This window comes from Chrysochloris asiatica, unplaced genomic scaffold (assembly GCF_000296735.1).
Source record: "Chrysochloris asiatica unplaced genomic scaffold, ChrAsi1.0 scaffold00135, whole genome shotgun sequence".
NCBI classification, from domain to species: domain Eukaryota; kingdom Metazoa; phylum Chordata; class Mammalia; order Afrosoricida; family Chrysochloridae; genus Chrysochloris; species Chrysochloris asiatica.
Window position 1 is genome coordinate 1,748,228 of NW_006408653.1, and position 12,992 is coordinate 1,761,219.

The following is a 12,992-nucleotide window of genomic DNA, read 5'->3' on the forward strand; positions in this document are numbered from 1 at the left end:
TGGAGGGTCAGTGAAAAAGAGGAAGACCCTCAATGAGATGGATTGGCTCAAACATAGCAACAGTTGTGGGGATGGCACAGGACTGGGCAGTGTTTTGTTCGGTTGTACTTGGCATCGCTATAAGTTGGAATTGATGGCAATGGCACCTAACAGCAACAACAGGCACATTGAAGGGGTCTTGGTGGCTCAGTGGATAAGCACTTAGCTGCTAATTGAAAGGTTGGTAGTTCAAATCCACCAGGAAGGATGTGGTTGTCTGCTTCCCTAGAGATTACAGCCTTAGAAACCCTAGGGGGCAGTTCCACTCTGTCCTATTGGATCACTGTTGGAATTGAATTGACCACAGCGGGGTTTGTTTGGGGTTTTTTTGGTATGTACTTTGAAAAGACTAGTCCTCAAATATACTTTGTGATTTCCCCCACTAGAATCAGAATTTTGTCTGCAATAACTTCAACATCATTCATTCAACAAATATCTACTCACTGGTACCTTAACAGACAAAAACAAGGGAAAAAAAAGTTCATATTAACATTACAAGACTTCTTCTCTTCTGAGTACCAACCTAGGCCACTGTCTCCTCTCACACAGGCATGCCCGCCCCTGCACCACTACCACCACCCCCTGCCTTGTTCAGCCACTCTCCATACTGTCTGCCCAGGGTAATGGGTTTGCCTCCTCTTCCAGAAGCAGACACCCTCTCATCTCTGAAGTATCCGTTGCTTACCACTTCCTTTTCTTATAGACATGTATCAATTAACTAGGTCCCACTTACAGCAAAATGGTGAGATGTGCCCTCTGCTCCTGACATGGAACAAACCCAACTACAAACTGAAAAGGAGCTCCAGGGATCTTTCACTCTGGTCTGAACACACATGCTAGGGGGCTTCAAAAAATTCATGGGAAAATTCCATTATCTTTCAATTCCATCTTTCCACAGACTTTTGGAAGCCTTCTCATACATGGGGGGAGAGGAGGGAGATGTCTATAAATGTACACATGCTGGTGCTGAAAAAAATATATTTGGGGAACGAATGAATGAAGACTAGATGAACAAATGATAAATGAGTAGGTGACTCATTGGATGATGAATCAATAGGTGATTTAATGAATGAATCAGAGAATGAACATCCAACTCTTGAGGCAAACCTGAATTATTATGTTTCCAACAATGACAGAAAGTTCTCTATGCGTATTTTTGCTTAAGAAATCAACATGATTTAGCAGCTCACTGATAATTTTGCAAATCACTTAAAACTAGAGTTTCTAGGAGAGTTTGGGAACCAGGAATAAGAGGAGTGGCTTCTATTTCCGTTTGGCAAGAAGCTCCCCACCCCTGCGGCCAGAGCCTTTAGCAGTCAGTTAGTTGGCTGATTGGGAAAGAGCAACCACAAACTACTTGGTTAAGGTTTCTCACCTAACCAAATAGATGCACCACTCTTATCACTAACTGGAAAGCTATGTGTGAATCAAATTACTTTGTCAAATCACATACGTACTATATTCTCTTGAAGAGAGGACTGAAGGAATCTGTTGGGAATTACAAGCAATTGCACTCAAACGTATCTGTTTTGTAAATATAGGGACAGGATCACAAAGGAACAGATGGTTTTTTACATGCCCTTCAAGGCTCCCTGGTTCTCTGACATGAACTGGCTGAAGCTTTTGACTTTTGGGTTTAGTCGGTGTGTGAGCTTGACGTCGCGGTCCGGTTTCATTTGATAGAAACGACACATGTTGGCGATTTCCTCCGCTGCAGGGAATCCCAGCTTCTCATAAGCTTCTGGGGTGATCTTTTTAAAGAACAAGACAAAATGCAGGAAATGTTATATAGCTCACTTTTAAAATCATTTGATTAGAAACCATTCACCTTAATGATGATACAGGCATGAAATTCTTTAGCCTAATTCCAAATTGGCTGATTTGGTGGCAAATTCTGACCTGAACTGGTACAAGTCTATTAATTTATAGTCCTTACCACAAGTTTCACAGCTGAAACCCACCAGCCGCTCCAGAGGACAAAGAGGAGGTTTTCTGTTCCCATAAAGATTTACCGCCTTGGGAACCCTATGCAGCATCACTATGAGTTGGAATCGACTCAGTGGCAGTGAGCTTAGGGGTTTTTTTGTTCGTCCCATTTAGTGGAAATACCAACATATTATGCTGTAAGTAATCTCCATGTGTTTCACTACTGGTTCCTGCTCTAGCCCCTAGAGGTCAGAATCCATCTAAAAGCAGAATGATTTTGAAATCCAAACTACCTCTAGTCCCAAGAGTTCCAAGGTCCTGTAGATCTATACTATCCTTCATCTGTAAAACACTTCATTGAGATTTCATATACACTTATTAATGGGATTCTCCCCGCAGCCCCCTGAATTTTTCCATCTACTAGGCTCTTGATCTACAATCCCCCGACTCAGGCACTGCATCTGTCCTTCCCACCTGGTTCATACCCTTTCCAGCCTCACATCCCTCCTTGGTTAGAAATGAACATTTTGCCTTCATCCTTTCCAGACTCTGCCAGGATCAAGCCCAGACAGAAATGCAGCTCATCACACACCTATTGGGACCCCATCTGTCATCCTCCACAAATGCTCCCTCCTTGAGGCAATCCCTTCTGACACTAACTAGATCAATATTTAGTTTCCTCTTGAGAATTAGCAAAGATCATATATTACTATCTAATTCACTGTAATCTGTACTTATGTCCCAGAGATAAACTCTGATCTAGTGGTTCTACTTGACCTTAGAAAAACCACATAGATATAAATAACTTATATGAAACAATGATCATCTCAGTAGCATTTATAATCATGAGAATCAAGAACAATTTACATGTCCAACAATAGAAGAATAATTTAAAATTGTGGCATATCCATTACAAGAATATTATGTAGCTATAAAAATGAACACTTTTGAAGCCATTGAACAAAATAGAAAAATGCTTACAGTAAGTGGAAAGACAGATAAAAATGGTACCTATAGTAGGTTGAACTGCAGGTCAGTATTTCAAACTCACCAGCTATTCCTTGGAAACAAGGTCACTATGAGTCGGAATCTACTTGATGGCACTTAACAACAACAACAGCATACATGCATACATATATGTATATATACACACACATACATACACACACACATAAATGTGTGGCTGTTGAGTTGATTCGACTCATAGAGACCCTGTATAGGGTTTCCAAAGCTGTACATTTTTATGGGAGCAGAAAGCCTCATCTTTCTCCTGTGGAGCAGCTGGTGGGTTTGAACTGCTGGCCTTGCTGTTAGCAGTCCTGCGCTTACCCTACAGTGCCACACCAGTACTCCTGTATATGTAATTTGTTAAGTGAGACCAAGCCAGTTCTAACTTATAACGACCCTGTATAAGGTTTCCGAAAGGAGATCTGGTAGTGTAGTGATGACGAATCGGGCTACTAACCTCAATGTCGGCAGTTCGAAACTACCAGCGGTTCTGCGGGAGAAAGATGAAGCGTTCTGCTCCCGTAAAAATTCAAAGGCTCGGAAACCCTGTGCAGGCTCACTATGGCACGGAATCGACTCCACGGTACTTAACAACAACATAAGGTTTCTGAAAAGTAGATGGTGGCTTTGAACCACCAACTTTGCGTTTCGCAGTCTAGAGCTGATCCTACAGCGCCACACCAGGAATCCTTTCCTGTGTTTATATCCTTGTGCTTCATTACAGGTTCCTGTTCTAGCCCCCTGTGTCTGTGTAGGGATTTACATATTCTGGAAAAAGACTAGAAAAGAATATACCAAATCTTAACAGTTTCTGTCTCTAAGAGATTAAACTACTTGTGATTTTTTAAAAGATAATTTTCTATATTTTCTTACAATAAACATTTTTAACTTTTTAAACCAGAAAAATAAAAATTTTAAGTGTGTTTGAAAACAGAAGAGTCCATATGAAAACACAGACGACTTCTGAACTGTCTCCTTGAGTCACCCTTTCATCCTATAATTTTGACAAAATGATTAATATCTCTTCTTCTTGTTGCTAAGTGCCATGGAGTCAGTTCCAAACCATAGTGACCCTGTATAGGGTTTCCTAGGAGAGGCTGGTGAGCTTGAGCTGCCGACCTTCAGGTTTAAACAGACTTTGCAGGCCTGCGCATTAACCACACAAGAACTCCTGGTATCCCTTAGTCAAATAAATTATTCTTTATGGCAGATTTCTGAAGGAAAGAATTTAGTCCTGTTGCCTCCCTTTTTGAGACAGCCATGCACCTTTGGAGGTTAGAGCCACGGTCTTATCAGTCAAACCAGAGTTCCTGATGGAAGAGCCTCCCAGCCTGAGTCTAGGTGGAAATAGTCCAACTGTGGAGGCTAGAGCGCCACCTTGTGGCCATATTCATCCTTTCCCGGCCCCCCCCCCCAAAAAAAAAACAAAAAAACAAAAAACAAAAAAAACCCACACACACAAACCAGTTACCATGGGGTAGATTCCAACTCTTGCAGACCCCTTGTGTGTCAAAGTAGAATCATAGGGTTTATCAAAAGTAGATCACCAAGACTTTCTTCTAAGGAACCTCTGTGTGGACTTGAACCTCCAACTTTTTTGTTAGCTGCTGGCCATTTGCACTACCCACAGATTCCTGCCAAGAATTTCCTCACTCTAGACTCGTGGATGGTGTCCTCAAGCTAGACTCTCTATAAAAACAGCATTAATCCATTTTTAGAACCTCCAACCTCTAATGCTCTAGAACTTTTGTTGTCAGAGAAGTTTCCCATGCACTATGAAACAACTTTATGTACAAGAATAGTCAGGAATCCAATATGTGACTGAGAGATGCTTGCAAGGTTCTGAGCTGTCCCAAACCATGCTTACGTCTCCTTCTGGGAAAGAATGCACACGTTCACATGCCCCCGTTTTTCTCTTCTTCCTTACAAAGGTCAACTCCCACAAGAAAAAATTAATATAACACCCAAAATGCAAATGCCCTGGGGAAAAGGGAGTCACTGAGAAATAAATTTGCACCTGAGAACGAGTGAGCCTACAGATCATCTCATGGGCCCAGCATTGATTGGGTGGCTGCCTTCTTGGGCTGAGATCTAACTTAGATTTCCATGAAATCTCCTATGGTTTCAATGAGACCCCACATGTGGTTTGGTAACTGGGTTGGCACCTGCAGTGGTTTTCAGCATAACCCCAGCACATAAGGCTGAATTAGGATTCTAGAAGCCTCCTTAAGACTCACCAGACCAAGACTTACGGGTGAAAATAAGAACCAGCCTTCTATCCCTAACTCTAGGAAACTCTAGAGTTGTTGTTGTTGTTGTTGAGTGTCGTCCAGTCAGTTATGACTTATGACCCTGTATTTTAGGGTTTCCAAGGAGTGGCTAATGTGTTTGAACTGCCACCTTGTGGTTCAAATCAACCTTATGATTCAGTGCTCATCCTACAGGGCCACACACTCTAGACTTGTTGTTATGTGCCGTGGAATCAATTCCGACTCATAGCGACCCTGCACAGGGTTTCCGCGGCTATAAATCTTTACGGGAGCAGAAAGCCTCATCTTTCTCCCGTGGAACAGCTGGTAGTTTTGAACTGCTGACCCTGAGGTTAGCAGCCCAATTCCTAATCACTGGGCTAGCAAATTTTTTCTTAAAGGCCTAGACATAAATATTTAAGGCTTTGGGAGACATGTAGTCTCACAACTACTCATCTCTGCCCTCATAAGGAGAAAGTAACCATACGTGTGTCCTAAATGCAAAGGAATTGGCATGACTTTTTAAATTTATTTTCAAAAACAGGCAGTGAGTCATCATAGTTTGCGGACCCCTCTGGTTCACTCATGTTTATTCTATACCGAATCTTACCCTTTCTCAAGGATTTCCTCAAGCCCAATTCTTCAGTGAAGCCTTCTCTGAACGTTCTTGGCTTACTTCTAGTCCAGACCGTCTGGATGCCACAATTAAGAGTGTCTTGTACTCATCACTGGGACTTCATGTGTATTAACATTTCCACCCCAAGTCTTCTGTAAACCCCTTAAAGATAGCACCAAGTACTCAATTCAGACCTACTATGGGTCTGGTGTGGTGCTGTGGGCTAATGCATCAGACTATAAAGTCATTTGAACTGTAAGGTCGATGGTTCAAGCACACCAGCTTCTCCTTGGAAACTCTATACAGGGTTGTTATGGGTCGTAATTGACTCAATGGCATTTAACAACAACAACAATAGGCCAATAACTGTACTAGGTCCTTTACATCTATTCTAAGTATAACAAGAACACCCCAAGGGAAACTAGCCCCAAATATGGAAGCTGAGGTTCGGATAGGCTAAGCATCTTGCCTCGCATCTGCTATCTCTGGCAGACTGGCTCAGCAGAGACATATCTAAGCTGCGGCAGGTGTGGCACATGCCTTGGGTGCCACTTGAAGGGGGGGGCATTGCAGTTTCCACTGCCAGCTGTGAGAGACTGAGCGAAGTTAAAATGAATACTTCCATATTTGAGAGCATCCAGGGACCCCTGGTGTGACGTTGTAGGATCAGCAGTGGGCTGCGAACCACAAGGTGAGCAGTTCAAACCCACCAACCGCTCCTTGGAAATCCTATACCGGGTCACTGTGAGTCAGAACCAACTCCACAGCACTTAACAACAATATGGGTCAAGGCAGACTGTATGTTCCCACTCTGCTGAGTATACAAAAAGAAGAAACATGAAAACAGTGACTTTGAGCACACCATAGACAAATTTTCCTCAGTGAAAGCAAGGAAGGTGTGGTTGTAATTTTCATGTTGTATCATCATGTGTTAAGTAAAAGATTAATGAGCTTGCCTTGTATTTTTTAGTTGGTATTATGGGTGTCAGATGTTTGGACAAGGGCATCATATCAATGGTTGCCACAGATACTATTTTCCATAGCTACACCTCTGATGATCAACAGTGACTGCTTTGTGAAAGGAATTGATCTGCTGTTGGTATGTGCTTTCAAATCAATTCCAACACTTAGTACCCTGTTGGATGGACTAGAACTGACCCACAGGGATTCCAAAGCCAAGATCTTTATGGAAGCAGATGTCACTTCTTTCTACCTTAGAGCAGCTGGTGGGTTCAAACCACCAACCTTTTGGTTGGCAGTTGCCTGCTTTAGCACTGCACCACCAGGGTTCCGCATAGTGGTACTGAATATCTGAAAAAAAATACCAGTCTTCAGATTCTAAATTCCTTCTACCCAGAAGTAATTTTTCTTAAAAAGCTGATAAACCTTAAGCTAAAGAGATAAAGTAATAAAGGCAAGATTGAAATGGGACCAACAGATTAAGATTGCTTTATGGAAATGGAATCCTCGTCAATTTCTTCTGACAGCCTAAATTCAACCTTAGCCAAATCCATCAAAGATTTGCCAGAATTTATGTTAGGGGGCTGTTAACCGAAGAGCCTCTATTACCACATTCAAGTTTCCTAAGAACTTACCTTTGCATCTTGAACTTCTTTCCCCAAGATCTTGGACAAAACATCTGCATATTGCTGTATGGTTAGAGCTTCTGCACTGAGTCCCACAGCCTTGCCTAAAAACTCCTCTGGGGAATTAAAAATGCTCAAGACGACTGTTCCAATATCAGCTACAGAGATGCCATCCATTGGTACATCCCCCATGGGCAGTGCTATTTGAAAAATGAGGAAAAGAGCTCATTACATCACATCCTTGGCCGGTCCCACCAACCCAAACTAATCAACTGCTAAAGCAAAAGGTGTGGGCAGGTGTGTATCACTGGTATGCATTTATTTAGCCATTTGTTGAGCTATGACTGAAGTTTAGAGGTATTACTTGCTATAATCGCTGGTGTATGGTACATGCTCTAGCTCAGGTCTACGTTGCCACCAGATGTGCCCTTGATAAATCTTAATTATGTGTCAAGGAAGAAATGTAGACATTGACACTGGTACCCCCTTCAGTACACAGAAGCTGCCTGTGACTATGGCCAAAGAAATGTTCTCAAAGTGGACTGGCAGCGTTGGAAGTACCCAGGAGTCTTTGTTACAACAACTGGCTTCCAAGCCCCAACTCAGACCTAGGAAACCTGACTCTCTGCAGAAGGGTCTGGCATGGCCCTATGTCATGAGGAGGATGGCTTCCCTTCATTGCCAGGAAAGATGAACTATGTCAAATGATCTAGAAAGGACCTTAGAAATCTCCTCATCCAACTTTCCTATATAGATAAGGAAATTGAGACCTCAGTTTACATAGCTAACTACTTAATATAGTGAGGTTAGACTAACATAATAGAGTATGTTAGACTAGAAGTACAATCTTTTGTATTTAAGTCCAAGATCCAGTTCTCTGCCCAAGTGAAGTCTAGGACAACATGGTATCCCTTTAGGCTTCACACGGAGTAGGCACTCAAATAATGTCCACTTAAGGAAAAGAGGGAGGGAGGAAAGAGTGGAGAGAGAAGGATGGGAGGGTAGTGGCTGTCAGGTTAACTTTTACAACCACCCTTCATTTACCCAAGGTGTAGTAATCTCCATCCGTGGCTTTCACTGGCTTCCACATCGATAAAAAGTTTTCGAAGTAAGCTGCCATGCGGACACTGGTCATGGGAATGCCGATGGACCAGAAATAATCCTCCACCTCTCCTTTGCCATCGAAGTGCGGCACCTCGAGTTTGCCTCCACTCAGCTGCTTGACGTTCTCCAAGCCACTGTACACCACGTGTTGCACACCCAGGCGTTTAGCAGCATCCGCCACCATTTTTCCCTAAAGGCCAAAATTAAACTCATTATGTAGGCCACTATATTTGCATATATACTAAAGGATCCCCCTCAACCCCTCTTTTTCTCATTGTCCAAGTCCCTGGTGGAGAGAGGGCTCTTCCAACATCAAAATATATTCAAGTTACATTATATGTGGCCACCAGTTTCCAACACAAAGCCTCTACCTCAAACATACCCAAACCTATGAAGGGTATCCTTGCTACCATCCCCATATGCTATTTACAAACAAATAGTGAGAACCAAAGGACTAAGTCCATTAAACCTTCACTTTAGGGTATCCAAGGTCTTGAGCTGTAGACAGTTGTTACATGTTTTTACTTGCTGTTACTTGCTTATTCGCTATTGTCCTCCTCTCTGTCCATCTGCATATAATTTTCATTTCATAATCAAAACATGTTCATTTCATAATGAAAGACATCTCTAACAAGTATCTAAAGTACATATACCCCAAACTTCAGAGAGCTGTTGTGGAATGAAACTTACATTTTTACCCAGAGTGAATGAAGGTCAACCCCCTTCCAGAAAGGACAGATGTAGATAGGTAAAAGGAAAGTGTTCAAAGACAAATAGTTTGGTTCTCACCTGACACACTTCCTTCTCTTTGCTGAGGTGGTCCCAGAAGTTGGTCACCACAAAGGCTCCATAGGCACCTTTTAAAACAGCCTCCACTGATGCTTTATCATTCAGGTCACCCTTTACCACCTCTGCGCCAAGGTCCTGGAGTTCAAGGGCCTTTGGTCGAGTCACGTCCCTGGTCACTGCTCTCACAGCAAACTTTTTGCTCTTCAAAATGGCCCTGGCCACAGAGCCACCCTGAGCTCCTGCAGGGTAAGGGAAGACAAAAGGATGTTCACTAAGAAAAGTTGGTCAGGAAACTCTGTTATTCACAGCGGAAGTGCCAATGCACTCACTCCAGGAGGTATCGCTATGGCTTACAAGAGTGGTTTTCTAACTAGGTTTCTGGAAGTAATAGAATGTCTCTTCAGAGGTACCGTTACAGAAGCTATGGAGAAATGCAGATTGGAGAGAGACTTGTGGCCACAAGGAGGCCAAGTAAGCCAGGTTCCAGCTCCTCCACACCAGATTCCACTTTATCTGGTTCTCTGCTTTATATCAATGTTCTTTGTAAAATTCTATTTTCAAAAAAGTTCCCAGTCTGTATTTTCAAAAGTTTGAAAACAAACAGAAGAAAATCTAAACTGTGTTATTGTATTCAAAGTCATACATAATACTTGTTATGACCATTACTTGTCTAAATTATCCATTCTACAAACATTTCCTGACTGCCAGGTGCTCTGTTGAAGTAACTAATACTACAAGTCCTCTGTCAAATGGACTGGATGTCTGTTCTGGATATTCATTTGCACTTCCAGATCCATCTTCATCTTCTCCATCTTGTTTAGTGCCTTGGGAGGCTGACCTTTGTGGACTCCATCAATGAGCTCTCATGAGAGTCTGGTCAATGGGTGGCATCAACAGTAGGTCCAAATGCGAGAGGAAAGCTATCCTTCACATAGCTACCACTTCTCCAGGTTCTGGTTATCACTCTTACCCTTTGGTCCTCCCACTGTTACTTGCTTATTCCTTATTGTCCTCCTCTCTGCCCATCTGTATATAATTTTTCTCAGTGAACTGCAAGGTCAGCAGTTTGAAACTGCTCCACAAGAGAAAGATGAGGCTTTCTGCTCCTGTAAAGATTTATAGCCTCAGAAATCCTGTTCAGGGTTGCTATGGGTTGGAACCGACTTGACAGCACTTAACAATAACAACAACTCTGAGGAAATTGTGGTGCATGCTTCTTGGGACTCACACCGATACAGCATGATAAGGTCCACCAGCCAATGAGTTGTGCCCTTGAACATAGAGTTTCAATCAAATTTCACTGCTATGGCAATAAGTATGAATAGACCAAGTTTACCAGATATTTGAGGAAAGCCTCTAAGACAAAAATAAAAACTAAAAGAAATAAGGAAACATTGTGAGGAAGTGTAGAAAAAGAAAGTTTAAAATAATATCTTCATAGATTACAGAAGATGTTAGATTCAGAACACTTGTTAGGTGCCATCAAGTCGATACCAACTCAGAGCGACCTCATGCACAGCAGGACAAAACACTGCCCAATCCTGGGCCAACCTCACTATTGTTGCCACACTTGAGTCTATTGATGCTGTCACTTGGCCAATCCATCTCATTGGGAGTCTTCCCTCTTTTTCTCTGACCCTCCACCTTACCAAACATGATATCGTTCTCCAGTAACTGGCCCTTCCTGACAATGTGTCCAAAGTTTGAGAGACGAAGTCTGGCCGTCCTGGCCTCCAAGGAGCACTCTGGCTGCACTTCTTCCAACACAGATCTATTGGTTCTTTTGGCAGCTCATGACACTTTGAATATTCTCCTCCAAATCATAACTCTTCCTTATTCACTGTCCAGCTTTCGCATGCATATGAGCTTGTTGAAAATACCATGGCTTGGGTTAGGCGCACCTTAGTCCTCAAGCTGATATCTTTGCTCTTCAACATTTTAAAAAGGTCTTGTGCAGCAGATTTGCCTAATGCAATATATTGTTTGATTTCTTGACTGCTGCTTCCATGAGTGTTGATAGTTGATTCAAGAAAAATAAAGTCCTTGACAACTTCAATCTTTTTTCTCCATTCATAAGAATGTTATTTATTGGTCCAGTGGTGAGGACTTTTGTTTTCTTTACATTGAGATGCAATCCATACCGAAGGCTGTGCTCTTTGATCTTCAACAGTAAACATTTTAAGTCTTCTTCACTTTCAGCAAGCAAGGTTGTATCATCTGCATATTGCAGGTTGTTAATGAGTCTTCCTCCAATCCTGGTGCCACGCTTTTCTTCATAGAACCCAGCTTCTTGGATTATTTGCTCATCATACAGGTTGAATAAGTATGGTGAAAGAACCCTGTCGCACACCTGTCTTAATTTTAAAACATTCAGTGTTTCCATGTTCTGTTCAAACAACTGCCTCTTGGTCCGTGTACAGATTCCTCATGAGCACAATTAAGTGTTCAGAAATACTCATACTTTGCAATGTTGTCCATACTTTATCATGATCCACACAATTGAAAGCCTTTGTGTAGTCAATTAAGCACAGGTAAACGTCTTTCTGATATTCTCTGCTTTCAGCCAAGATCCATCAGACATTAGCAATGATATCCCTCGTTCTACAGCCTCTTCTGAATCTGACTTGAACCTCTGGAAGTTCCCTGTCAATGTATGCTTGCAGTCGTTTCTGTATTACCTTTAATAAAACTTTATTCACATGGGATAGCAGAGAGATTGTCTGATGATTTCCACATTTGATTGGGTCACCTCTCTTTAGAATGGGCACAAATACGGATCTCTTCCAATCAGTTTGCCAGATAGTTGTCCAAATTTCTTGGCATAGATGAGTGAGTGCCTCCAGTGCTGCCTCACTTTCTTAAAAGATTTCAATTTTTATTCCATCAATTCCTGGTGCCTTGTTCTTTGCCAATTCCTTCAATGCACCTTGGACTTCTTCCTTCAGTATCATTGGCTCTTGATCATATGTTACCTCTTGAAACGGTTAAACATCACCCATTTCTTTTTGGTACAGTGACTCTGTGTATTCCTTCCATCTTCTTTTGATGCTTTCTGCATCATTCAGTAATTTTCTTAGAACACTACAGCTGCATAATGTACCAAGAAAGGGGGGATGGAGCAGAAGCAAAAGATAGAATTCAGAAAACAAGAAGCAGCTCTCAAAAATTAAAGGTTTTGTAGCAAAAATGAAAATTTCAGTATAAAATGTTGAAGAAATCTCCCAGAAATTATAAGAAAGAAAATAAAAATAAATGCAAAATAGGAATGCAAAAATTAGTGGATCCAACCAGTGAAATTCCAGAACAAGAAAATAGAGATAGAAAAATTATCACAGAAGATACTTTCTTTGAGCCCCAGGATATTGATTCAGCTTCCAAATCAAAACTGTCTACTGAATTCCCAGGAAAATGAATAAAGTACCACATAATGCTCATCATGGAGTCCTGGTGTGGTGCTGTAGGATAAGCACTGGACTACTGACAGCAAGGCTGGTGATTCAAACCTACTAGCCACTCCTCTGAAACCCTATACAGGGTCGCCATGAGTCAGAACTCACACAACCGCACTTACCACATCACTGTGAAATTTCAGAACATTGGAAAAAGAAAACCTTAAAAAGTTTCAGACCCTACCCAGAGAAGCAATGGGGCCTGAGATGGAGGCAGAGAAGATGA

General features: G+C 42.0%; 1 protein-coding gene across 1 annotated transcript in view; it reads right to left on the reverse strand.

Annotated features, from left to right (window-relative positions):
• Window positions 1-1,610: 1,610 nt before the first annotated feature.
• Window positions 1,611-12,992, reverse strand: part of LOC102842017 (nmrA-like family domain-containing protein 1-like) — a 15,071-nt gene continuing 3,689 nt past the window's right edge. Inside the window, exons 2-5 of the mRNA XM_006869831.1 lie at window positions 9,318-9,556; window positions 8,469-8,718; window positions 7,434-7,624; window positions 1,611-1,790 (exon numbers count right to left, since the gene is read on the reverse strand). Of these exons, the coding sequence (XP_006869893.1) occupies window positions 1,611-1,790; window positions 7,434-7,624; window positions 8,469-8,718; window positions 9,318-9,556 (860 nt within the window). The remainder of the gene's footprint in view (window positions 1,791-7,433; window positions 7,625-8,468; window positions 8,719-9,317; window positions 9,557-12,992) is intronic.